Source organism: Chiroxiphia lanceolata, chromosome 2, assembly GCF_009829145.1.
Source record: "Chiroxiphia lanceolata isolate bChiLan1 chromosome 2, bChiLan1.pri, whole genome shotgun sequence".
Lineage (NCBI taxonomy): Eukaryota > Metazoa > Chordata > Aves > Passeriformes > Pipridae > Chiroxiphia > Chiroxiphia lanceolata.
In genome coordinates this window covers 7692905-7718245 of record NC_045638.1, presented here as the reverse complement: position 1 = coordinate 7718245, position 25341 = coordinate 7692905, and the positions used below count along the sequence as shown (strand labels likewise).

Genomic DNA, 25341 nt, shown 5'->3' with positions numbered 1-25341 from the left:
AGTTTACAGCAGGATGCTTATTTTGAATTTTAGCAGTTCTTGACGTTGATATTGAGACTTTGAATTAAGTGTAAAGTTACACACAAAAGCTTTTTTTTTACTTACCAGAAAGTATTAGGGACAGAGTAACAGGTGATATACATCAAAAACCAATAAATAGTTTCCCTCAGTAAGAAGGGATTAATAGCTTGAATAATATTTTTTTTTAGAAAAGCAGTTGTTGAAGAACAAAACAAAACTTGACAAGAATGTGCTTTCATTTTCAGACTTTGGGGTGAACCTGTAAATCTACGTGAACAACATGATGCTTTAGAATTTTTTAATTCCTTGGTAGACAGTTTAGATGAAGCTTTAAAAGCTTTGGGCCATCCAGCAATGTTAAGTAAAGTTTTAGGAGGGTCCTTTGCTGACCAGAAGATTTGTCAAGGATGCCCACATCGGTAAGTGTTTAAGATTTTTCTCTTTTTTTTTTACAGGAAAACCACCTATGTTTGTGTTCTTCTAAAAGTGATTAGAGTCAAGAGTGGGGTTTTTGTGTGGTTTGGGTGTTGGATGTTTTTTTAAGCCAATAGACTTTTATTTCTTACTTTTTATAGCCTTAATTTTTGTTCAAGTGCCTTCTTAATTATTATTGCTTCTACCTTGTAGATTGTATGTGAAGCATTGTGTATTGATCAGGGTAGAAAAAGATAATGCTTTTTCATGTTAAAAGTGAAAACAATTTAGGGACCAAATGCAATGTAGAAAACTTTAAGACCTGACCAACAACTGTCGCTGTCTTCAGTCTTCCATGCTGTGTGTTTAGAGCTGACCCAAGAGTGAGTCTTTAGTTCCAATGAGTAAACTCTGTTCATACTCACAATGTAACCTGTAATTAAGAAGAATGGTATAGAAGGTTTATCTTTTTCTTAAGGCTTCTGCTGTATTTGTATTTAACTTTAAATGTGAATACTGAAATTCAGCTTTGTACAAGATATGTAAAAACACACCCATAACCAAATCCAACTGCAAGTCTGTAACTCATTGGTGATGGTGATTAATGAAGGAATAGAAGACATTGTAAAGTTGTAATTCCGTAGGCTTTTTCATCTATCCCTATATATCCCATCATATATCCCTATTCAGGTGGGTGATTAAAATTGCATGCAAGACTCAGGATGACCTAATGGTGAACTTGTTCTTTTTTCAGCAGTTGCTTTTATATTATTGTATTTGATTTCATTTCACTATCAGTTGGCCTCCTTACTGTTCAGATCACGTGTGGTTCTTAAAAAATATAGATCTCTGCACATTACTGTTTCAAATCCTCTTTATTGTGAAAGTTTACTATTTACTAGAGCCTTCAGTTAGCAATTAAAATACGAGGAAAAATTATACAAATGGATTATACTGTGGCAATCTTTCAACTTCGGTTGAGCTCATGTGTGAATTAGAAGAATTTATAAGTGGCACGTCTTCAGTTTCATGGGTTAAAATGTGTGACTAGAATTAAGTTGAAAATATTGCAAGATAAGTGAAAGCACTGATTTTATTTCATATGCAGTGGGTAATTAAATGGTAAATACAGATCTGAAGCAACAAGAGTTACCAGTCATTCTTGTTATTATGTACTATCCTAAAGTATTGCCTATCTTTTTAGAACTCTACTGAATTTGCATGATTGTACTTACTAGTAAAAATGTTACCCTGCTTGTAGTTTAGGGAGGAGAAAAATGATGATAAGTAAACTGTGGATTTGGGTATGACAAATTAACAGCATTTCAGTATTTTGTAAGTTATTTAATAGATGGATGTATATTACTGTTGGTGGAAGTGTTTCTAAATATTTATTTGTTCATCCTTGAATGCTTGATTGCATGTCAGAGGAACAAACCCTTCAGGATTATGTTGGAATAGAGGCCACTTTTTTAATTTATTCATCACTTCTTTATCTTTAAAAACAAAAAAATATTACCAAGATGTATCAGCTGGTTGTCTCTCAAGCATTGCTGATTCATTGCTAGACATTTGTTTGAAGGTTATATTAGAACACAGTACGTCAAAGGCAGTCATAAATATGCAAAGTGATTTTATGAAGACAGCTATTCATTTTTTTTTTTCAGATAGAAAATACAAAGGCTTTTTGTTTGTTTGTTTGCTTAATTGGAATCTGTTTTGAACTGTTGTCTTTAGATGTGATACAGTATTTGTGTTTATCAGTCTAATTCCTGACTGTAAAGATCAGCAATGGAAAAGTGCTCTGCTCTGCTCTCTGTGCTTTCCTGCTCGCTTGGTTTGCCAAGAGTCTGTCACGCTACTTTAGCTGCTTTAAAAATGTGATGTGCTAAAAAAATCAACTTCCATGATCTTGAGACATACAGTGAACTTGAGACATACAAGTCATTTTTATGATCTTCATAAAGTAACTATAGTTAGTGCAGATGAAAAAAATACAGTGTGCACAAATTGTAATGTAATTGTAGGAAGAATGCAATAAAAGAGTTCAATTCCTTTTTTACTGCTTACGCACTGTAGCACATGTAAAACATAAAAATTGAACGTGTTTCTATCTTCCTCATGCATTTGCCTGTTCATTGGTAGGTATGAATGTGAGGAATCCTTCACAACTCTGAATGTAGATATAAGAAATCACCAAAACCTCCTTGATTCTTTGGAACAGTACGTCAAAGGAGATTTATTGGAAGGTGCAAACGCGTATCATTGTGAAAAATGCAACAAAAAGGTAATGATTCCTTATGTTTTGAATTTGTGTACAGCTGTGATGTTACAGCTGTACTAAGTTCAGTCTTAGTTCGTGTTCAGGGGGAAAAAGTCATCCTTTGATTACTGAATTTGGTATTTGGTGAGAGTATATGGATGGAAACTTAAAGAACTGTTCATGTCTTTTTTTAGGTTGATACAGTGAAACGCTTGTTGATTAAGAAGTTGCCTCCAGTTCTTGCCATCCAGTTGAAACGATTTGATTATGACTGGGAAAGGGAATGTGCAATCAAATTCAATGATTATTTTGAATTTCCACGAGAACTGGACATGGAGCCTTACACGGTGGCAGGTGTAGCAAAATTGGAAGGGGATGACGTGAATCCTGAAAATCAGATAATACAAAATGAACAGTCAGAAAATGAACACTCTGGGAGCACAAAATACAGGCTTGTGGGTGTGCTTGTGCACAGTGGCCAGGCCAGCGGCGGACATTACTACTCCTATATTATCCAGAGGAACGGTGGAGACGGTGAGAAGAACCGGTGGTATAAATTCGATGACGGAGATGTGACAGAGTGTAAAATGGATGACGATGAAGAAATGAAAAACCAGTGTTTTGGTGGAGAATACATGGGAGAGGTGTTTGATCACATGATGAAGCGCATGTCCTACAGACGCCAGAAGAGGTGGTGGAACGCTTACATTCTTTTTTATGAACGTATGGACACAATAGACAAAGACAATGAACTAATAAAATATATTTCAGAAATAGCTATCACCACTAAACCCCATCAGATTAAAATGCCATCAGCCATCGAGCGAAGTGTGAGGAAGCAGAACGTGCAGTTCATGCACAATCGGATGCAGTACAGCCTGGAATATTTCCAGTTCATAAAGAAGTTGCTTACTTGTAATAGTGTCTACCTAAATCCTCCTCCAGGTTAGTATGTTACTGTGATAATTACGGATTAACTTCTTGCAAGAAGAGTTTTGATTCGTGTGGTCAATATTTTGTCAAGCCAATGAAAATTTTGTGTGTTCTGCTTTGAATACTCTGTCCTCCTGGATTTCTGCAGTTAAACATATGCTGTTGAGTTGTTCGTAAGGGATAAGTTGCCAGAATATTTAGCAAAAATTTCTGTGATAAGCTATCAGCTATTACTCATCTTATGTACTAAGTCAAGTTAAATTTCTGAAGTTTGGGGGCTGTTCTGCTGAAAACAGTTCTCAGAGTGAGATGCTGAATTTCTAGAATCAGAGATATGTTAACATCCAGGTACCTGTCTTAAAGTTTACATTTTCAAATGATGCATTATAAAAGATAGAGGCTGTTTTGATCAAGTTTCTTGTTAAAATTGCAACACCATATTAGACAAAATCAGTTTCATTATAATAAGTTACTTTTGCTTTTACTTTGTCTACATGTGAGTATTTTGATTTTTCTTTAGGACAAGATCATCTGTTGCCTGAAGCAGAAGAAATAACTATGATTAGTATTCAGCTTGCTGCTAGATTTCTCTTCACCACAGGATTTCATACAAAGAAAATAGTCCGTGGCCCTGCTAGTGATTGGTATCTTGTCTTTTAACAACACTTACAATTTTGGAAGTTTGATATCTGTTAAAAGATCCCTTTTAGATACGTATGATAGTAAAAAGTATATGTAGTCTGTCTTCTTTTCTCCTGTTCACGAAATATGTGGTGAAGGTGCCAATGAAAAGGGGGAAAAATTTGAACAGAAAATACTGGGAAGAAACTGAGCCTTAAAGTAAGCTTGCTGAGGTGACCAGCTTCAAAATTCATTTTCAGACACAGCTTAAATCTACCTTTTGTCTGTCTTGTAAAAAGAATAAAGGACTAGAAGCTGTCGGTAGCACAAAACTAACAGGTTATGTTTTCTGACAAATTCAGAATGGTGTATTCATTGTTTGAGTTGTTTTGAACAAAGCTGGTTTGAATCCATTGTTGCAGCTTATATTTGTATTGTTTGTGAAATGTGTATAGTCTCTGAGACCCTGTTAGCAGAGAGCTTTGTGTACATTGCTACAGGGCCTGTAATTCAAAGCCGTAGTACAACAAACAAGACAAATTATACTCACTGCACCACAACGTATTAGTCTTTAAGTTCAGTTATTTTGTGCCAGGGGGAGAAGTGTGGGTTACTACTGGTCAAACTCAAGAGAAAATCTGGTATTCATGGTGACCAGTAGTTTACCAGCTGCTAGTAAGTAGTTTTGTAATACAGAGCAAATACATATCTCCAGTAGTAAATTCCAGAGTAGCTGAGTTACTCCAGTTACTCCAGACATCAGGAAGAGTTCAAATACTACTGCAGGAAGGAGGACAGATTCATGCAAGGCCCTGTCTGAAACAGATATTTTACTCTTTGGGTATTGGTTTTTTTTGGCTTGTGTGTTTTTTAGATCTGTAAATGAGAATGTGAATTCCTGTTAGGTTACATATTTAGTTACCTGTCTCATACTCAGCTCATAAAATCCACTTTGTTTTCTCTGCTGCTCACCCTCTACCCCTGTTCTAGTACAGAGGGAAGGGTGGCTGCCAAAATAGGACCTCCTTTGAGCAGTAAGGAGTTTGGGGGTTCTTTAGTTAGTTCTTATAGATGACAGAAGTAAAATGGTACAGTTAAATGTTAGGTTTTAATTGAGTGTATCTTTAATTTGTGATTGCACGTAACAGAACATCACTGTAGGAAGTACAGTTTATGTAATTGGAAACATTAATGTTTAGGAATCACCTTTAACGTGTAATTTCTTGAAATTCTGCAAAAGAACACACCTGCCAAATTCATAAATATCTACATTTGGTCATAATCTCAGTTGTGCCTTTTTCTGTTTCAGGTATGATGCATTGTGCATCCTCCTTCGTCACAGCAAGAATGTACGCTTTTGGTTTGCACACAATGTCCTTTTTAATGTTTCAAACCGCTTCTCTGAGTACCTTCTGGAATGCCCTAGTGCAGAAGTGAGGGGTGCATTTGCAAAACTTATAGTATTTATTGCACATTTTTCATTGCAAGACGGACCATGTCCATCACCTTTTGCCTCTCCTGGACCTTCCAGTCAGGTATTTAATCTTCAAACAGAAAGGTTTTTCAACTTATTCTTACTTCTTCATTAGAAGCATTTAATGCTAAATAAATTCTGGAGTAGATGCATCAGTGTTGACTGGAAATCTCTGCAGGCCATTTTGCACTACAGCATGATATAACTCCACGAGTTTGTGAGAGAGATGCTGTCAGAGGGGTTCGGTTTCCCCTCATTTGTAAATCTCTGTGAAGACTCAGCAGTGAGAACTTCAAGTTGCAAGTGTGAAGTCTGCAAACTAGAAGTAGTGGCTTTTTTACTAAAGTAATGTGTAGAGAAGTGAACCCTTGCTTTGCATTTAGAATTTTAAACAAATAAATAAGCCCCACAAAAAAGCAAACAAAAATAATATAACTGAAAACCTGCAGGAGTTCCCTAAGTTTTCATCCTGTGTCCTGCAACAGTTAAAATTGTAAATTTGAGGAGGAGTAGACAATGAGTTGCCTAGTTTTATACACCTAGAACTGACAAACAAACAAAAAAAGGCCTATAACTTAATGTAATATTTGTCATAACAATGTTTTTGTTTGGACTCTATTAAAATTTAAAAGATGAACCTTTTTGAGCCTTTTCTCAATCATGTTTTTGATGTCTACAGCAAGACACTTCTTATTTGTATGGTTCCACTTACCTTCTCAGAATGTTATCACTGCTATATCCAGCTAAAGAATTTGGTTTAAGTTAAAGTTACATAGGCTTTAGCAGTGTTTTGTTTTGTGAAATATTAGAGATACACCTGTAGGGGTGATTTGGTTGTCTAAGTGTGTGAAGTTGACAGTGGAACTGCACGTGTGTTTCTTGAGTATTTCAGCCTATCTGCTGTTGGAGAAAAAACTCAGTTAAAAGCTTCTCTACTTGCATCATTTCCTGGATTTAACATGGTATTGAGTGGTGGGAGTCTTATTCCCTGTATGTCTGTTTGTCTTGTGTGAGATACAGAAGACTAACCAGCTGCTGGTATTTTGGAGCTTGTCTGAATCCCATACCTTTAAACCAGTTCTGTTTTCTGTCGTAGTAGAAAGTATAAACTAAATAAAGATATGTTCAACCACTGACATTAAAACTTTTTCTTTCAATAGGCTTATGATAACTTAAGTTTAAGTGATCATTTACTGAGAGCGGTACTAAATCTGCTAAGAAGGGAAGTATCTGAACACGGGCGCCACTTGCAGCAGTATTTCAACCTGTTTGTGATGTATGCCAATCTAGGTAAGGACACTGCACACACTTTTACTCATGGCACTGTAACAAACTGGTTTTTTATTAATGATCCATTTACAGAAGTTTAACAGCAGGAGAATCCAGTTTTCTATCCTCAGGCAGATTGTTATCATTATATGTCGTATAAATGCTCCCTAGAGCGTCTGTTTTCCGCCAGTTTGAAGCTTGGGGCTTTAGTCTTCCTGCCATCCTTGGAAGATAAACATGGGAAGGTGGGAGCAATAAGACTGTGTCCTTCTGAGAGAGGGTGGGGGTAACATTTTAAAAAGTGCTTGACCATTGCTGTTTGTTTGCTGGTGCAGGAAGTTATAAATGTTGGATTACTTTGTGGCTAAAGTGTTAATCAAGTGTATCAATCCAAATGTAGCTATGTCAGAGTTCCCACATGGGATTGACACACGCACACACAAGAGTTCTGGAAGCTCTTCCAAGTAGGTAGACACTTTTAAAGGAATTTAATTTCCTATCTGTAAAATTAGTCTGGACGATTGTGTTAATCTAATTACACCTGTAACGTCTGTTGCTTTCATATACTTTGTCTACCAAAGCATTCTCTGTCAGGCAGCTTCCACCATGACCCCCAGAGTGGAGTTAAAGAAAGATGCAATTCTTCTGCTCTGCCTTCTCTGTTCTTCTTTACTAGCTTTTCGTAGTCAGTCAGTACAGTTGAGGTCTCCAGGCAGGAGAGCACTCAGAACCCAGGGAAAATACAATTTTATTTGTGGGTCTGATAATTTTCACAATCTACCTGCAAAGATAAACCTGGAAATACAGTACTAAGCAGTTGTGCTTGTCTTACTACTGTTACCTGAAGGCTTTTGTATTGATGTATACTCATTCATTAAAAGCCACAATAACATCATTCCTGCAGCATCTCAAGTTCTCTGTAAAAGATTAAATTGTCTGACATTTTGAGAAGTCAAATAATATATTACTCACATCAAAGCGAGTGAAAGATCAGTTCTACAAAGGATATAGCTACAAAACTATCTAGCATAATCAAAAAAATACCATAAATAAAAGCTCTTAGATTCCTCCTTCTTATCAGAAAGATGGAAGGGAAGGTCTAGTTATATTTCAGAATAAGAAAAAGCTTGGAAAGGTATGGAAAAATTGTGACTTTTAACCAAAATAAGAAACACAATACAGGATCAGAAGGGACATAGGGAATTTCCTGGTAAGTACTTGTGTAGTATGTGCAAGGTATTCATGCAGTTAAACTAGGTGTATGTTTGGATTTTTCTGGTGGGTTTGGATTTTGGTTAATTTTGGAGGTTTTCTCATTGGTTTTGCTTATTTACACTTATTGCAGCGTGTGGCACAGTTACGAACTTCACACATTTCTAATTGATCTATCTAGGACATGATGGGAATATAACATAATATACAATGGGGGAGATGTTTATCCTATCCTGGCCCTCAAAATAAAAGGATGAATTCATTATCCAAAAGAGTTCTCTGAGGTTTTGCTATTAACACAGATGCTACTAGTGAGTTACTTAAGTGCTAATGAGCACTGTGAAGAAATTATAGTAATTTACAACTCTGCTTCAATGTGATTTTTCAGCTGAACGTAATTTTTGTGTGCATCTTTATTGATTTAATTATTTTTTCCTCAGAAAGCGTAAGTGATGGTTTAATAAAAACCCATAAAGTGAAAAGTTGCGAGTCATGTAAACACTGGTTCTTTTTCTTTTAAAAATTTTTTAAAAATCAAGTATTGTCAGTGCCAGAAACAAAGTATTTTTCTTTCTCCCTGCCCCGTAAAGGTGTAGCAGAGAAGACACAACTTCTGAAACTAAATGTTCCTGCAACCTTCATGCTTGTGGCTCTGGATGAAGGTCCAGGCCCTCCAATTAAATACCAGTATGCTGAACTGGGGAAGCTGTACACGGTCGTGTCACAACTGATCCGTTGCTGCAACGTGTCATCGAGGATGCAGTCTTCTATCAATGGTACAGTGGATTTTAAGTTTTCCTTAGATTAACTGACTGGATCAGTAACTGTCTTTTTGTGCATAGTTAGCTATTATTTGTAAAGTGGATTAGATGGAAAAATGTTTTCCTTTTGTGTTTTAGCAACTCCTTTCATTTAAAGTCAGAAATTTGTTTCTCATAAGCAAAACTGAACTGCTGTACTAAAAGCCCAGGACAGAAATCTGTTCTGTATTTTATGCTGCATAGTTTGTTCCTTAAAGATACAGGAAAATAACTGATTCATAAAGCAGGAGGTTGTCGATTACAAAATAATAATGTTTTTAGAATAGTTAAAGCACAGTGTAAAGAGTTGCATAAAGATACTTCTATTGCAAGTAGGCAATAAAAAATAGATTATAAAAGTAATCTGTACAGGAAAACCACCATAGCAGGCTCTGAGATAGCTAATAATGCTTATCATGAAGAGATGTTGCAATGTTGTGGGTAGGTCTTGAATATGATTTGGTGCTTGTTCACACTCAAGACGACAAACGGAAGTCAGCACTTTAATTTATGAAAGATAAAGAATCAGCTAGAAATTGATTAACCACAGTGTAAATCATTAATATCTCCAGTGGCTGAATAGAGTGCAGTTATTTTTGAGAAATGGTGACAGAATATTGGGCCATGTGGACTTTATAGCCTGTATATGTACATGTTCTGTTAAGCATATTTTAGAAAACCTAATTAGAAATCTGTAGAGAAGCTATTTAATGGCAAACTCATTACAGCTTGATGTGTCAGGCTATAAAGTCAATAGGCTAGAATGTGCTGTAGTGAGATTAATGAACTGAAAATTTTACTGTGCTATAATAAGCTTCAGAATCATTTGGCAGTTTTGATTGGGTTTGTTTCCAGAGCATTATATGAAGCTTACACTGAAAAGATATTCTGCCTATGAAAAATAATTGTATATTCACTGTATTCATGACATTGTAGTGAAAAAATATACTTTGTCTGAACATCATTCTGACTACTAATTATGATTACCGTTTGCAGAATAAAGTTATTTTTTGCTTCAGCATATTAAGATAGAAAAGTTCTCCCCTTGGACTATGGGCATCTTCAAACAGTAATTGAAAACACTGCGAAATTCAGAAACATCAGGAGCAAATCAACAGTCTTGCCTTACACAAAACAAAGCTTACTAAATAAGATGCATTAAATTCTTTCGAAAGTATATTACTTCTGTGCGCTCCACAGGTTCAGATGGGACTGTTCTGACATAGATATTCCTCTGAACATTTTTGCATTGTCTTGTGGAGTAAATAGATGTTGTGTCCTTAAAATATGACAGATTTGGGCTGTGTTACACAAGCAGTGAAGCAGATAAATTCAGGAGATAAGAGGATTTCACTGAGGAAAACTAATGATTTTTCCTCTGGCATATGAACATGTCTCCAGCTGTTCTGCTTTGATTGTCACTGCATAATCTTATCAAAGAGGGAGAAGTAGCTCTCTCAGGCAGCAAGTGTCAAGCTTCACAATCATGAAAATTAGTTATTTCATATGATATTTTTTTCAAAGAAAATCATCTGTGAAGGGAGGATTTGTGCTTTTTCTCCATCTATTGTTTTTGATGAGTTACACCAATTTATATTTTGGAGTGACTACACTTGAGAGTACTTCAGTACCTTTTAATCTGTAATAACTGTTTGTTCTAGGTAATCCCCCACTTGCCAACCCTTACGGTGATCCTAATTTATCTCAGCCTATAATGGCACTTCAGCAGAACGTAGCAGACATTCTGTTTGTGAGAACTAGTTATGTGAAGAAAATTATTGAAGATTGCAGCAACTCTGAAGAGACCATCAAGTTGCTTCGTTTCTGCTGTTGGGAGAATCCTCAGTTCTCTTCCACAGTCCTCAGTGAACTACTTTGGCAGGTAAAAATAAAAAGCCAGGAGAAAGATGGGACTATAAATGTGTATGATATAAGATTCTGTACTTAGATGTGAGTGTTGTATTGAATACTGAACGGATGCTTGATAAATAAATGTTCCTTAAGATGGCATCCTCTGACAGTATTTACACTCTTAGGTCTGTACATCATGTTGAAGTACTAAGAGAAGTCCTTTTGTGAGTTTAGGAAAGCAGTCAACCTTTAATGAGTCAGGAATGCTGTGTTAAGGATGGAAAGTAGAACGTGGTGGTCTTTATGTATTCCAAGAGTATCACCTAAAGACTTTCTGTCATTATCCATAAAAGAACTTCTTAAATTACTTGGAAAGCTAGAATAATTTCTTAAGATCTCCCATGTATTTATTTCAAGTATGTTCTTAAGGTTCTCTTTTACAGTTTTGCAGAACATACTTGGCTTCAACCTCAGCAAAGAAATATAACACAGCAAGGTCTGTGTTATATTTCCTTTCTAATCTCTGTGAGGTCAGTCACACTTTTCCACTCCCAATAAAATTTTTGACTTCTATTAGGACATCTTTCTATTCACCCCTTTTTTTTTTTTCACATAAACATCACATTTAAGTATGTCTTTTTTTTTTTTGGCACTTGAAAGAATCATAATAAAAATCACTTTACTGATATTTTGCTAGCCATATATTTTAGATTTTAGGATAACGTTTTGAATACATTGCCTAAAAGTAGCAATACCAGTGCAAAATGCCATTTTGCAATTTTGCTTTTCTAAAGGTATTTTTAAAGGTAGTTTCTTCAACATCTCATGCTTGGGGCATCAGATCAATTGTATAAGGAAGTCATGAGGAAACATTTTGTCCTTTACATAACTTAGTATATTTAAAAACAAAACAAATATTGAACAAAACCACAACCCCCCAAATTCCCGCCACAATCAGCACTTTTTAGAAAAAAGTCTTGTATCTTGAATTAATCTTCGTATTAATTTTATTCTTGTACTGCACCCTGTACACTGCAGTGCTTCAAGAAATGCTTTCTTATGTTATCTGCATTTTCCCTTTTTAAGGTTGCATATTCATATACATATGAGCTTCGACCTTATTTGGATCTGCTTCTGCAAATCCTGTTAATTGAGGATTCTTGGCAAACTCACAGGTCAGTATTTACCTGTCTTTTTATAATTCAGTATTGTTTTGTACAGGTTGTTTTTCCAGTGGTTCTGTTGCTAATCCTTTAAGAGGTTTGTTTTAAATAGATCCTAAATCAAAACACACAAATAAAGCTTTTTTTCTTGTTTTTCTCACAAATTTTGAGATAAGTACTATTTTTCACCTTGACCTTCCTTATTATTGAGACGTTTGCTGCGCAGTCCTATAAAGCCAAGATTTTTCATTTAGAAAAGAATGTGCACTTTAGGCTAAACTTATTGATGCCTAGATTGATTCTTGGAAACAATCCCAGCCTGGTGTTGCTAGAGGAGCACATCAGTTGCAGGAGTGATACCAGGGGATGTATAAAGTGTGAACGTGGGACCAGAGCATTCCTACATAAGTCTTCTCTGTGTGGTCACATTTCAAGAGAATTTTAACTTCAACATATTATATATTAATCCAGTTTGAAACCTAGTTTTTATATGTCTACAGAATAAAGCTTTTCAAAATTGAGATTAAAAAAATGTAATTATTGAAAATACTGGCTATTTGTGATAACAGTCCATTTTTCAAAAGTTTTACATAAAAGACATAGGTGAGATAACACAAAATAAATGTCATCAACATACTACCTGTCAGTATTTCAGAGTGTCACTGTTTCATAATAAGTGGTTATAGGTAGTATTGGATTTACTAAATAATTTCTAACTGTGTCTCATAGGACATTTAAAATACTTGAAGTAAGAGCACACCTGCTATGTGCAGTAATGGTATGGAAGTGGACTCCTGTCCTTAACCTGTGGAATTAGACTGCTCCTTTAGGATGTTATGAGTTGCTTGGCCTTAGTTTAGAAGGGAGTCAGGGAGGGTGGTGGTTTGACTTAACCACACTCCAGAACATGACAACTGAATTGTAGGAATTTCTTCTTTTTCTTTAGAGGAACTACAGTTTAGGAAAGTGACAGAAATACCCTTTACACACAGGCTTTCCAGTTTTGCATGTATATGTGTATGTAATGCGCATATCATGCAGTTTGCTTGTATTTTCTTCTTGATAAACAAATACTTCCATAGGATGTGTCTTAAGTCCACAGAATGCTGGAGGATGGACGTACTTAAGTGGATATGAAGTAAAATAGTATATTTTTAGGATTGAAGTGCAGGTGAGAAATCAGTAAATGGTTGTTGTGGATAATGCTACATTCAAAGTAACAGGGGTGTTGAATGTTGTAGTGTGGCTTCCCTGGAAAAGTACCTCACTCCATGTTCAAGGCTGCAGTCTGAGGAGTAGCACTGGGGTATTAAATGGCCACCTGCAGTCATCCCCTGACTGAAATACTGGTTTGGTGCTGTTCTTGGTTTTGCTGTGATAATCAGAGAGTTTAAATGATCTTTGTCTTCTCTTTAAAAAGAACAAACAAAAAACAAACCACCACCAAACAAACAGCAAAACTGTCTATGGTAAATGGGGTCTTGTAACTCCTGGAAAACAAACATCATCTGACCTCAGGCAGTGTGTGTGTCCCTCAGTGCTCCTCCTCTTCTGGCACTGTCAGGTCGCTGCTGCCGTTCCTTGGCGTCAGACCCACTCTCTTACATTTTTCTTGATTTGAAAGTTCAAGTGCTTAGTTTGGGATAATAATGTTCCAAGTGCCATTAAGTTAAAATAGCTGAAGTAAAGCTCGTCATGGCTTTTGGATGGAGCCTGGGCTCACGGCTGCCTGCAGTCTATTCACTGCCTGTGCCAGGGCTGTGAGGAAAGAGGGCAGTTGCTTTTCCTATCATGAGTGTAGCTCTTTGAGACTTCTTTTTCAGAGCCAAAAATATGTCAGTTCTCAGGTTTTGCACAGTTTCAGGGGTGGCAGTTAATTTCCCTACCCCTTGTTTGAGAGCAGAAGGCACAGAAACTGGGCTTAGTTCCAGGGAATGCCCCAGTCCCTTTTTCCCAGGGACAAATATGTACCAGTTCCTTTTCAGAGGAACTGCATGTAAAAGAGTGCATCTTTGAGAAGAATAACTAAGTGTAAGTAACCATTCTGTTGAGGATTTAACTGTTCCAGTTCTGTAAGGACTGTAAGGGTTAACAGGACTGTTTTGTAAATGCAGTATACTTTTAAAATAAGTAGTAAAAATTAACCAGTTACAGTTGATTACTGTGATTAGAATTAATCATACTTACATTTTTTATATATATCTTGTTCTGTTAGTTTAAATACTACCAAACATGCTAAAAATGTTACATATATGATGTCAAGTTTGTCTTCTGATTTTAAAAAAACCTCTTGACTAACAGCAGAAGTCAGAACATAAGCTGTCCCTTTTATAATCACAATGTAAGTGGAACCTTAATTCAAACGCTGAAACTCTTTAACACTTGAAGTGTTGTTGTTTTGGTTTGGTTTTTTGTAGGATTCACAATGCACTTAAGGGAATCCCAGATGACAGGGATGGACTATTTGACACCATTCAGCGCTCGAAGAATCATTATCAGAAAAGAGCTTACCAGTGTATAAAGTGCATGGTAGCTCTCTTCAGCAACTGTCCTGTAGCTTACCAGATCCTTCAGGTGATACCTTTCGTTCTGTTTCTTGCTGCTTTTTCCTAGTTCTGTGGGTTTTAAAATTAAAAAAAATAACAATTAAAAAACCAAACCCCACCATTATTCGTTTTTTATCACTTTGATGAAATTGCAACTTTGAAGTACAACTCATTTGAACCTTCCTGTATCAGAAAGTCAGTATATGGGGTTGAAAGCAATTTGTTTAAATTCACACTCATGATTCTGTGATGCAGCTGCAAATCCACAGACTTCATTTCAAATTTGAAGTTTTCTTTGTGCAGTATAGGATATCCGGGGACTCTTTCAAAACAACAGCAGATGGGTTGGTGGCCTGTTCTCTAATAGCTGATGTGTAAGAAAGGAAAATTATTTCTCTTTTCAAGATTAAAGGAAATAATTTTAAATTGTTTATTTTCCATCTGCAGAGCAATGGAGATTTGAAGAGAAAATGGACCTGGGCAGTAGAATGGCTTGGAGATGAGCTTGAGCGTAGACCATACACTGGCAATCCCCAATACACCTACAATAACTGGTCTCCACCAATACAGAGCAATGAAACATCAAATGGCTACTTCCTAGAGAGGTCACACAGTGCTAGAATGACTCTTGCAAAGGCTTGTGAACTCTGCCCAGAGGAGGTAAAGAATTAATTTGACTTCAGTAAAACAATTGAGTAAAATGCTTCTGTAAACAATTAACCATAGCAACAGTCTCTGGTCATTGAAGAGGCAACAGATTTCATAAGTGTTTTCTAAATGCGGATTTATATTTTTATTGACTTCAGTTACATACTCCTGTGTATTTTTCAGCTTTTATTAGTGTTTCTGTAGGCATCTGTCACTTGGAGAATTAGCAATATGGAACTGGAATTGAACATTTAAAGTAGATTATGAATGGGTCTGTATTTCCAGTAATATGTTGACGGGGAGTTTTTATGTAGTACAGTGCAAGCTGTAGGTGACACCGTGGAGTGGAGTTTTTCTCCAGGCACGTCTGAAACAATCACTTCCACGTAGGATTTGTTCTGGGTAGAATAATTGTAATATGTTTTACCAAAGTAAATTAAATGGTTTTTTTCAAACTTTAGGAACCAGATGATCCTGATGCCCCAGATGAACATGAGTCTTCTCCACCTGAGGATGCCCCACTGTATCCCCATTCACCTGGTTCCCAGTATCAACAGGTAAAAGCTCTGAGTTGAACCATTTATTCAGAGTTTCAGGTTTGGGTTTTTTTTTAGCATTTGTGGTAACTTAAATTATAGGCATTTAGCCAGAAGCATATTATTGTCAAATATCACACTTGGAGGAATAAAGATAAAGGTACATCTCCATTTTGCCAGGAGCAGTTACACCATATGAGAATTTTATCAGATCAGGGATTAATCATCCACAGAAAGACCTGAGGGACTGATGTCATCACAGTGACTGAATTTGATTCTGTCATATTTATTGACATTGATAATATTTAGTGAGTTTCTTACTTGTTTTCAAATATAAAATCAAACCTCAAAGCCTGAATTTCAGTTTGGATAATTGGAAGGCTTTTTGAAAAAAGCAAATGACTTTGTACTATGAACAAAGTCTTAATCTAAATCTTAAATACATACAAAATCTAAATCTGTTTTTATGTTAAATGCCTGCTTTGTTAATATTTTCCGGAGGAAAGCCAGATCTGAAAGAAATCCTTACCAGGGTTTTTTTTATCGAATTGGCTAATTACTAGATCCTGCACTTAGTTGCCATTTTTTGTTCCAATTCATTTTATATATTCCAAATCTGCTAATTTAATTTCCTTTCCCACCCAAATCCATTTTCCCCTCCATCTTGCTTTCCTTACTTGATGTTCTCAGCAGAGCAGTTGGTAAGTCATGCAGATTTTCCCACTCCTTTCTGAGCTCCCAAGTTCAGACACATTCTGTAACCTCACCATTATCCGTGTGATGTGTTCACTTTCTTGCAAGAGATGGCATTTCTCACTAACACACACAATCCTCATATTCCTAGTTTCTCCACAAACTCTGCAAAACAGTAGATAAATGAGGTGTTTTTGTTGGCCAGATCTGTGTATGACTTCTTAAATTGGGGCAGAGCATCTGCAGAAGACTGCTGGTCTAGATTTCATTCAGTTCTGTAATGTTGAATTTCCCCTTTAAAAATTAAAGTGTGCTGCATAAATACAGGTTTGCTTTTTCCATTGTTTTAGGAAAAAAAATCAAGCTGATTGAATCTGTTAATAAAATATATGCACAGTTTAATGTGGCAGCACATAGGCAACCTCTCTTTGTCTCCTTTTCTTTCTTTCTTGCTGCTTTTGCTTTGCATGTAACTGTTTGTTATTCAAAAGCTGAGATTTCAGCTATTTCAGCTGATCTTGTACCTTTACAGTTGAATGTTTGTTTACCTTCTGTGTAGATCAGAAAGGTAAGTGAAAGGTGTGGATCAGAGGAATGAAGAAGCTGGGATGTGTGTTCATACAGACGTTGCCACAGGAGAAGTTCAGTGTGCTTGGGGATACGGTTCAGTGGTCTGAATGGAAAGGGGGAAAGCAACGAGTGAGGAAACATCCCACAAGTTTAAAGCCCCTTTAAACTGTTTCTGTTTTCTTGCAGAATAACCACGTGCATGGACAGCCATATACGGGCCCGGCAGCACATCATATGAACAACCCTCAGCGAACTGGCCAACGAGCACAAGAAAACTACGAAGGCAGTGAAGAAGTTTCCCCGCCTCAGACAAAAGATTAGTGAAATGCACATAATCAATTAACTTGCTCCATCAAGACTGTGCACCCAGGCCTTACAGTCCAACCTTTCTCTGTGTCTGGCTAATATTTAAAACTAGAAAAACTATTCCTAATCAACATGGAGTGGAGAGTCTATTCACTGTCTTATCTGCAGAAAATTTGCTGTCAATATATAACCCGCCTGCAGTGGAAAGTGTATAGTGTTTTGTAATAAATGGCCTGATGCTAATGTGTAAATGGCAAAGGTGTATATAGTATATTAATGTTTGACTGTTAATTCTTGAGCAAGAAACATTTTTTTTTGTCTTGATGAGACTCACAGATCTACAAAAACAAAAAAATAATTTCTTGATATATCTGCTGCGCTCTGCAACCAGTGTTGCCTGCCTCATGGCAGTTGGATCAACTCCTTTATGAAAAAGCCTATCCATGTCAACCACAAAAATAGTTTCATGTTAATTCTTTGCCACTGGAGTCGATTTTACTATGAGCAACGTAATGGCTGGTAACCTTTTAATTATTTGGTTGATGTGGAAAATTGGTGATGTAACATTGTTTCTAGATCTTTTTTCATTGCCTTTTTCATTCTGGTATTAGGTTAATCACTTTGAAGCTATAGTTATGCTGTAACATTTAGCATGGCTTCACACCAAGTTAGTGTAGCCAATGAGGGGAAAAAAAAAAAACAAAAACAAACGTGACAGCAGTTGTCCCAATGTGACAACTGTATTGCTCAGAACTTTTTCTTCTTACACCTAGACTATAAAATGGGGAGGGAAAATGTGACAAACAAGTGGTTTTCAGTTTCACATATGTTCCTCACATCTGATGTTTGACAGTTCTCTCTCTGGGTGGGATAAAGAACACTTAGTTTTCAGTAATAGGAATTTAAAAGATTTAAAACAAATATGCAAAAATTTGCTATGCCAGGATGCCTGGAGCATAATAGACTGTATTTGGTGTGCTTGTTTTGTTTCTTTGGTAGAGCTTATTAGATAAACTTCTAACACTTTCCTTCTACTGCATCCCAGTGAAGTGGAAGTCAACAAAATCACAGAGTACTTGTGAGTGCCACTGCACCAAGTTAACTTGCTGGTTTTCTGCTCGTTCACAGTTCTACTTGAAAGCGAGAATTGTCTTAGCTCTTTATCCATTATACAGAAAATCTTAACATTAGAAGCAGGGTTTAAAGATAAAAGAAACTACTGGTTAGTCAAATACAATTCTGAGGTATCTCTATTCCAGAATAAACATTTGTTTAAAGACTTAAAGAAACGCATCAGTAAATACTGTATTTAAATGAAAATTGGTAACTTGAATGTGTGTAATTTTTTTGGAACCTGTCTAAAAACCAAATACCCCTGCAAAACAGATACAGCCCACCCTATACTATTTAAATATTTTGCTGTTTTATTTTATAGAAATTATTTTGCTGAATTCACAAATAGATTTGATTTAAGAAGAATGTTTTGTCCTGTGGTGTGTGTTGTTTTTTGGGGTTTTGTTTTTTAATGGACTGCACAGAAAGGTGAATTCTGTGCAGTGGCACTATGCTGAATTCTGGAACAACAGTCACACTGAGATTCTGTGCACAAAAAAAAAAAAAAATTTGGCCCTTAAGAATAAAATAATCAGGACAATTACACTGTAAAAGTTTCTTAATGTGATTTATCTTGTACTTTTTGTATGTTTTTATATATACATATATATATTTAAGAGCACAAGCTTGATGGTGTTTTTTACAAATGAGTTGATAGAAACAAAGCTGCTTATCAAATTAAAGGTCTGTAGTTTTGAAATGAACAATGGCAAATCCAGTTGCAAGTGCATTCTTAGGCATTTAGTGTAACAAGGGAGGGACACAGAAGATTTTTGAATATGCTGTGTAGTGATGATCACTTTTATGCTTCCATGTTTTTCCTAGTGCTCAAATTAATTCAGATTTTTTCATAGTTTTTTAGTAACACCATTTTACCTGGACTTAGTAAATTTGAATACAGTGTTCCCATTTATGTTTGGGAATGCTTGTTGGAGGTTTTAACTAAAAAAAAATTCTACCCTGAGTTCTCAAGTTGAAATAGTTCATATTTATTTGGACCAGTAATTGTTAAACAAGCTATCTCAGAGGCAATTATTACGTATTTTTTACTATATAGGTAAAATATATAATGTGCTAGTTCAGCCTTGCCAAATGTGTTTGCTTTTAATAGTGCAATGATTGTAGAGACATGTCAAACCTGTGACACTTTAAGGCTGTGGCTTTCTTCAGCCATACCCACCCCTGTCCCTGAACTGGGAATGGCTGCAGTGGCAGTTGTTTTTTCAGGCAGCAAATTGAGAATATTGTGCATCTTTGTGACGTGAAGAAGGATAAGCCCGTCTTGTTTGCTGCAGCTGCTGCTTTTAGAACAGGTGTAAGGTGCAATGTTTTCTTCACTCTGGGCAAAACAGTTTTGAATTGTACTTAACAAATACTGTACAAGCAAAAAGTTTGATATGCATGTTACTGGTGCAGCATCTTGGCAGGTGATTTTCAGGCGACACACCTGGTGATACCTCGTTGGTGATGGCACACACTTTAAAGCAGTCGTCCTCAAAGTGCCTAAAGATTTAATTCCCCCCTCACTAATTTCAGTCCTGTTTTTCTGTTCAGAACAGTTTCTAGGGAATCTCTGGTCTTCCATAAAACGAGCCAATAAATAGTAAAGCAATTACTCGTGTTCCTGGCAGTGTAACACGGAATACATAGAAACTGAAAATCCACAGGTGATGTTAAATGGGGTTAAATGTGTAGTTTGACCTCGAGAGTCAAACTTAACCCCTACTACTACTCTTGTACATTTGGATTGTGGTTGTTTAGTGACTAAAATAAGCTTTTTAACACTTGCTACTTGTCAGTGTTGAAAATAGTACAGCCATATATAAAAGGAGTTCAGTCACTGTTGGTGTATCAGTAAATGTGCTACATTTCAGTCACAGAGTTGGTCACCTGCACCTGTGTTACCCTTTGACAACAAGGAGGTGGCTCAGGGTTCAGTCAGAGCTTGGTTGTCCTGCAGGACCTGATCTCATGGTGATGGACAAGCAGAACAGGACTCTGCTTGACTTGAAATTTTTCACATTATTCTCCCTGCTGACTGACTGCCAGCTCTGAAAATTTGAGTTCTCTATTTTTCAAGCTGGTGTATCTTACTGAAATGGAGCCAGAAAGAAAATAAATTCCCCAATGACATTTCTCTTTTTTTTTTTTCCCCAAAGTGAAACTTCAGACAACATGAGAGATTTGTGTTATCATAATTGCTGTTATGCCTTCTCAGCCACTTTGTTGTGCCTAGCTTGTGTGTTTTAGCATATGTATCATGAAAAAGCACTTATGGTTCCAAAACTTCCTATATATTTCCTGAGTTCCAGGAGAGAATGAGATTAGCCATTCTGCCAAAGCTAAAATGGGCAAAAATTGGCTGCTGTAGCAATTTACTCCATTTTTGGTTTCAATAAATTTTGTCTACCTCTGAGTCTTTTGCCAGAAAGGCTGATAAACTGTGTCATGGCAAAGTGGCTCAATGTTTTTGTTGGTGTGAGTTGCAGTTACTGGGCATTGCAGGGAGGCTTTCAGTGCAATGGATTTAACTTCAAATGAAAGCTAAAGACTGACTGTAGAAATTAGGGGAACAAGTGGCATGTTCGTAAATTTGAAGAGTAACCAATTAAGTGTTTAAATATCTTAACCTTGTTAGTTCACACTTGTGAATACACATTGAAAGCAAATTCCTCCTAGTGATGAAAGACACACACCTTAATTTTTGGGAGGGTGAGATGCTGATGCTGACCTCACATTTCTTAAGACAGGTGAGGGAGTTTCCCTTTTGTGGCCCAGCTTCGGCACAGTGTAATCAGGACAACAGTAATTTTTGGCTCCCCATCTTCTTACTTTCTATGCTCTCCATCATGTTCATGATACCACTTTTTTCACAGCCATGAGGTCTTGAGAATAAAATCCTGCCTTCTATAGGGCCAGGCAAGACAGGCTTTCTGGGGAGCAGTAGGAGCTGTCTTGTACGTGCTGTTTGCTGCACAGTGGTGCTGCAGGAACAAAGCAAGGGCAGAGGAACCCAGCTGCTTCCTCCTGCAGGGTTTCTGATCCTCTTCCAGGTGGTCTCATTAAGAGGTCAACAGCAAGCCCCTCTTTTAGGCTCAGTGCACTTTCTCCTGGTTTGCAGCTGGGATCAGAGTACACTGGAGCAGTGACCTCCCTGTGTGTGCCCTCCGTGCCATTCCAGGGTGTCCATGTCCCTGCCTTCTCATGGTCTTTGGGGATTGTCATGTCAGTTCAGTCACTTACACTGGGACTTGCCCTCTATTCCAACCTGGACAGCTGTCACTTCCAACCCCAGCACTGTCACTTTTCACACTGTGGAGCTTTGTAAGGTTCACAGCATAAATGCCCTTTTATTTCTGAGTCAGCTCCCTCGGGGTGACTGTTTTAAAGTGTCCGGTAGCCATTCCTTTGTCCTTCTCTACCGGAGCAACTGCTCAGTCCCACTTCTGCAGTGTGTTAGGGTGGGTAGGCTGTTCATGGAATTGTGTTGATGTAGTTTCCAGCCATTAAATTCAGAAATCCTCATCCTGTAATCTGATTTTCTAATGCAAGTTGTGATGGATCCCTGGATTTCAACAGCGTTTGTGCGAGTTCAGTTGATTTAAGCACCACAGGAGTCGAAGTTGGTGACACGTTGCAGGGGTCAAGCCAGATCAGTCAGTGGGTGGCACAAAAGACAGATCTCTCGTTTGCAGACAGTCAAATCAAAACAAGAATGATGGAATGAGTTTCTGAAGGAGAAAAACACTCTCCTGTATAAGGGCTAACTTTTCATTGGATTTTTAAATACCTAATTCCGTATTTTTTAGCTTTAGAATTCCTTAGAGCCACTTTTTGATAATAAAACTGACCTACAGGCTGTTTCCTTGGAAGAATTAATATAGCCTTAATCACATCAGCACAATTCTGAAGTGACAGGGTCATTCTTCAGTGGTCAAAATAATGTGCAAAAAATGTCTCCTGGTCTTTAACCATGAGCTAACCTTGAGGAATGGAAATAAGAGAGAAAAAAGGGTCTGTGAATTCGTCCAAAATCTAATCATAGAAAAATAAGATCATTCCCTTCTTCTCTGTCTCTGTACTATTCAAAATGTCTGGTAGCGTTAATTTTTGTTCTTAAGTTTACAACAGCTATCCCAGTAACTTGGTTTGTGTTGCCCAGAGTGGTGTCAGCTGCACAGCCTGCAGCGTCCTGATGGGTTTGCAGTGACGTCCCTTTTAGTCCTCACCAGAGGAAAGTCTTTAAATGTTTGGGTTTTTTCCCACATTTCCATTGTGATGTGCTGTTTCTGTTTCCACACAATGCCCAGGGTTGGAAGAATGCTTTCCAAGGGTGGTTTCACCTGAGCCATTAAGCGAGCAGTTCTGTTCCCTTGCTGTAGTGACACCTCTCTAGGTGCAGCTTTTAAAGGTATCGGCCTTCTTTTCGTAGCTTTATTTATTGAAATGCTGCTCAGTTCTTGTCCCTCCACCCCTAAATTCCTGTCCGTCATTTCTTGTGATTCTTTCTTACGGAGTTTTTCCACTCTGGATTGTAAAGGTCATTTTTATATTTAATATTTTTGTATTTTCTTGGAATCAAATCCCTTCACTTGCCATGATGTTGTTTACCTCCTTTTTTTTTTTTTTTACTTACACCTGTTGTCCTGCTGTTTGCTGCTGCAAAAGAAAAAAAAAAAAAACATGTTTGCCAGGCAGCCTCCAAAGCAGAGCTTTTTACTGTGCAGTAGCAGCAGCTTTGACCCAGGTGGGCTTTGTCATCTCTCAAATCTCCTCGTAATTTGTGTGGGATTGGAAAGCTTTGTGCTACTGATGGCAGCCAGGAATTCTGATAGCTTGTGGCTTATTGGGTTTCTTTGGTTGATTAGTTGGTTGGGTTTTTTCCCCCCTTCATTTTCTATCTTGAACAGTTGGTTTGTACAGGTGAACAAAACCAGGTTTTGCTGGAATCTACTCTGGAAAAGAAGGCTGATTGAAAACGTGGACACTTAATATACTTGATTGTATTTAAATATCTGGTAGGTGCTTTAAAGTCCTCAGAAGGTCTTCTGGAAGCAAATTCTAAAGCTTAGAAATGTGAAGACTAGGTCTTCAGGATTTAATGATAGAAATTCTATCAGCCTCCCCTGTGCGTGGTTAGGGACAGGTGAAATGGCAGAAATGAAAGTATTTCCCTGAAGGGAGAGGTCATGCTCTGTGAAGTCCCTGGGGAACTGGAAATGGGCTTTTTCTCTGGCCCCACACACCCACTGGCAGCAGCTTGTGAGCCCTCCCTGTGTGAATTGTCCTGAACCACAGGATCCCCGGGAACCGAGGAGCTGATTCCTGGCAGGAACTTGAGATTAAGTAGCATGTAAAGCATTTTCTATCCTTTTTCTCCTCTTAAGATCTGTACCAAGTCGAATCCTCTGAGCAAATACAGGGAGTGGGCTGAGCGAGGGGCTTCCCCAGCTGCCTCTGTGAATACTTTCTACCTCTTGACATTCTTTGCCGGCTGTTCCACCAGGAGCAGCTCCAGCAGCGCGGGAGCTGCTGTGGGTCGGGCCAACACAGGTGCACAAAGACCTGGTGGGGCTGTTTGCTGGGCAGGCACGGGCAGCCCCTGCCTCCCCTGGGGATGTATGGGATCATTTGGGGTACCTGTGTTTGCATCTAAGTGGAGGAACCAGCATTTTTCAGGTGGCACCACATGGACTCACAAACACTCCTTACTCAGCCTCTCGTGCTGCCTCTGTTCCCGTGTGGAGTAGCATCAAATCCGTTCACAACTAATGTTCAAATAATGGAACTGTAGGGAGGAACTTGGGTTTCCAGCTATGTTGGTGAGGGTTTAGAAAGGGAGGGATGTGGGAATGTGAAAAGCCAGGGTTGTGCAGATCAACCCAGGTGTTTATCTAGAATAAAGAAATGTTTCTGATTGCTACTGTGGTTGTGTGTAAGACTGAAATGCTGAAAGAGAACTGTGTAACCCTCCCACTCCGAGTCTGAGAAAGACCTGGCATTGGCTTTCTGAACACTTCTGCAACCTGAACCAAAAACCTGCTGTGGGAATGTAGACTTACCATAGAGCTGTGGAAGAAAACTTCAATCGTGTCACTTCTCTCGGTCTTCAGAGCAGTCAACATGGTTTTGATGTAGGTTTTAGATTATGTATATATAAATCTGATTGAAGTACCAACAGCAAACCATAAATAAAATGTGGACTTAATTGAAGAATGGGCTAGTGGAGGCCTCTTGTGTTGAATTTATTAAAATACAATCTAACAAAGTTGTTGATGGAGGAGACTCGCTGTGATGAAGACAGGGAAATAATAGCTGGGGTGTCCTCAAGTTGGGAAAGTAGCCAGGTTTGCTGCTGCCTTTGAACCTGTTGTAGCACCTGAGGACCAGCTCGACTGTGCTGTAGTGGCTGGAGAAGAGCTGGATGCATGGAAATGCTCCTGGGTATCACCCCACCTTCGTGCCTGCTGAGGGCCAAAGGCTTCTGAGTGGCACTGGCCTCTCCTTGGAACGAGGGGTTATTCCAGGGACAGGTATCCTCTCACATTCCAAGCTGCTGCAGCTGCTGCAGAGCTGCTCTTACCCTGTTTCCACAAGGTGCCCATTGCCCAGTTGCTTTGCTCTGCCAGGGCCATCACCTAAAGGAATGTGAGGTGGATGTGAAAGAGCTACTGGAAACCTCTGCTTCTCTGTGTTTGCCCTTGAAGATTTGTAAATGAAAATGCAAATGACTGGGAATTTGTACTACTAACATTAAATAAACCTGTTTGAACAAGACATCATGGAAGCAGGTAACACAAGAGATTCCACCTCAATATGAGGAAGAACTTCTTTATGTTGAGGGTGGCAGAGTACTCGAACAGCTGCCCAGGGGGGTCGTGGAGTCTCCCTCTCCGGAGACATTCCAA

General features: G+C 37.9%; 1 protein-coding gene across 5 annotated transcripts in view; it reads left to right on the top strand.

Annotated features, from left to right (window-relative positions):
* The window catches only part of USP9X (ubiquitin specific peptidase 9 X-linked), a 107012-nt gene extending 82366 nt beyond the window's left edge, over positions 1 to 24646 (top strand). For 3 of the 5 annotated variants that reach the window (XM_032679018.1, XM_032679015.1, XM_032679017.1), the window contains 13 exons: positions 267 to 440; positions 2581 to 2722; positions 2893 to 3643; positions 4152 to 4275; positions 5562 to 5787; positions 6887 to 7016; positions 8798 to 8983; positions 10669 to 10889; positions 11945 to 12033; positions 14439 to 14595; positions 15015 to 15227; positions 15677 to 15772; positions 17201 to 17825. In XM_032679018.1, coding sequence (XP_032534909.1) covers positions 267 to 440; positions 2581 to 2722; positions 2893 to 3643; positions 4152 to 4275; positions 5562 to 5787; positions 6887 to 7016; positions 8798 to 8983; positions 10669 to 10889; positions 11945 to 12033; positions 14439 to 14595; positions 15015 to 15227; positions 15677 to 15772; positions 17201 to 17335 — 2644 coding nt within the window. In that variant the 3' untranslated portion in view covers positions 17336 to 17825. Of the gene's footprint in view, positions 1 to 266; positions 441 to 2580; positions 2723 to 2892; positions 3644 to 4151; positions 4276 to 5561; positions 5788 to 6886; positions 7017 to 8797; positions 8984 to 10668; positions 10890 to 11944; positions 12034 to 14438; positions 14596 to 15014; positions 15228 to 15676; positions 15773 to 17200 lie in introns of all 5 variants that reach the window. The other 2 variants (XM_032679014.1, XM_032679016.1) reach the window with 2 other exon arrangements.
* The last annotated feature ends 695 nt before the right edge of the window (positions 24647 to 25341 follow it).